The sequence below is a fragment of the Cynara cardunculus genome (assembly GCF_001531365.2).
Source record: "Cynara cardunculus var. scolymus isolate 2C chromosome LG 3, CcrdV1, whole genome shotgun sequence".
NCBI classification, from domain to species: Eukaryota; Viridiplantae; Streptophyta; class Magnoliopsida; order Asterales; family Asteraceae; genus Cynara; species Cynara cardunculus.
Window position 1 is genome coordinate 39249110 of NC_037530.1, and position 2500 is coordinate 39251609.

General features: G+C 30.6%; 1 protein-coding gene across 1 annotated transcript in view; it reads right to left on the bottom strand.

The window, feature by feature from the left end:
- Nucleotides 1–2331: 2331 nt before the first annotated feature.
- The window catches only part of LOC112510233 (protein indeterminate-domain 2-like), a 2910-nt gene continuing 2741 nt past the window's right edge, over nucleotides 2332–2500 (bottom strand). The window contains exon 3 of the mRNA XM_025115574.1: nucleotides 2332–2500. This exon is cut by the window's right edge and continues 1008 nt beyond it. Within this exon, the coding sequence (XP_024971342.1) occupies nucleotides 2437–2500 (64 nt within the window). The 3' untranslated portion in view covers nucleotides 2332–2436.

The following is a 2500-nucleotide window of genomic DNA, read 5'->3' on the forward strand; positions in this document are numbered from 1 at the left end:
ATATATATAGGGATGAGTTCACGTGAGACCAAAAGTTTTTCGTGAAACCCGTAAGATCAATTTATGTTCATTGATCAACTTTATAAGCTAATGATCTAATTGTCTAAAGTTGTACGGTGACAATTTTGTGATTATTGAGAAGTCTCGTGGCGTTTATGAATGTTCAGATTGTCAGATTATAGTTCTAATTCAAGAGTTGAAAATTGGTCTTACGGGTCTCACGAAAAACCATTGGTCTCACATGATCCCAAGTCTATATATATATATATATATATATATATATATGAGCGATCAAATGCAAACAACATATATTTGTAGAAATCAGGCAAACCACCTTCATCTATCGATTTAATCTTATGAAATTTTTTCATGAAATTGTTTCATATAATGCTTATGAAATTTTAATGAAACTGTTTCAGGTATTTCCTTAAAATTAATATAATGAAGATCATAATATCAATGATTAACACCCTACACAATAAAAATGATTAATCGATCTCTCATAATTACAAAAAATGAACAAAATGAAAAACTATGATTGGTTGAATTGAGTTTGTACAATAACATGGTTTGCAAATGAAATCTCCTATATATATAAGGTTGGTTTCACATGAGACCAGCAATATGTTTTCGTGAGACTAGTTTTTTATATTTGAAACTTCACAGCAAAATGCTGTGAAAGTAATAAAAAAAAGTCGAGCCTTCACAACATTTTGCTATGAAGTTCCAAATATAAAAAATGGTCTCACGGGTCTCATGGAAATATACTGGTCTCACGTGGTCAATGAGACATGTGTCCATACGGTTGAGAACGACATTTCAATTGCGAATCAGAGAAACATCAAACCCGCATCACATGTCCATATTCATCATGAATAACGAACGTAATTTCTTACAACATTCATGATGAATGTCCCCGACACAAGCTTTATTCACAATGTAGATGTGGTTCTCAATTGAACCTAGCCCTACATGCATATCGGTGGAAATCTTCATCTAAATTATATCAGAAAAAACTTAAATAACAATCTGAATGTATCTCATTATCTATTTACAGAATAAAACAAAGACAACTTCTATATCTGTTAATCCTTTTTTATATCTTTTCTATACATTTTATCATTTTCAGACCCTACTTGCTGTAACAGTCTTCATACTAGGTTTGTTCAATTATTCTCTATGGTATATAATTACATACCTTATAAAAAATATATATATATATATATATATATGTTTATTTGAGATATGTCATGAGTGTATTATTGAATTCTATGCACCATTTCAGGAATCTTTCCAGTAGACTGAATCAAGAATCCAATGCCACCCCATACTTTGGATATATGTTTTGTTGTTCTTAAAAGTTATAACCCAAAGTATTTAAATCTTGATCACTTACATTCCCCATAATCGATGCATCTTTTTGGTTCTTTATAAAAATACAAAAATCGTATCCCATGTGACCCGTACTGTATGCTTTGTTTACATCTGAACTCACGGTTTTAAAACGTAAATGAGGTATTCAGTCTGTTATAAGACAACTTTTCTTCTCCTCTCAACCCAACCGATATGGGATTTTCAAGAAACCCTCCAAAATCCATCAGAATCTGAGATTAGTTGACCATGTTTTTTAAGTATGTAATATTTATATACGGTAAATAGAACAAATAAACTCACGCACCATCCTCAACTTTGGTGATGTTTGAACACTCGACCTCTTAGGAGGCCAATGACTCGCGTACCGCTAGGTCAAAGACCATTGTGGTTATCATCACATGTTTAAAGATGCAAGAAGATTATGGATCAATGGGTCCTCAAAAGTTTCTTCCTTTTTGGATTACAATAACAAAAAGAACAGGAAATTTAGAACCCTAATTTGATCAATGAAAAGTAACTAAGAAAAGGTAAAAGTAACCCTAATTTGATCAATGATCATTAATTAATCCATTAGCTATCTTGCATGCCATGGTTTAGGGGTTTGGTTAATAACCTGCACCTATGCTTACAATATCATTACACTACAACAAAATTGGGTTTATAAGACGACACCAATTTATAAGTGTTCTAATAAACTACTTTACAAGACTTAAATTACATGACCAAGAAATAAATCGTACTATGTAAAGACATTGTAATAAGTTTACAAAACATTTTTTTTGACATTTTAACAAGTTTTTTTAGAACATTTTAATACAAAGCGTCGCATTATCAATTTTATAAAATAATTCTGAGAAAATGTTTTATAAACCATTTTTTTATAGAACACTTTACCAAATAGTGTCCTATAAAAATTGTTAATGCGACGATTTTATATTAAAAATGTTCTAAAAAACTTGTAAAAATACCAAAAAATGTTCTATAAATTTATTATAACGTCTTTAGATAGAGTTCTTTTAGTCCTACAAATGATATATTAGGACACTTAAAAATTTTGACGTACTATAAACCTGCTTTTGTTACGGTGGTACCATGGCTATCATGGGAGGGAGCTTTGAGTCCTAAG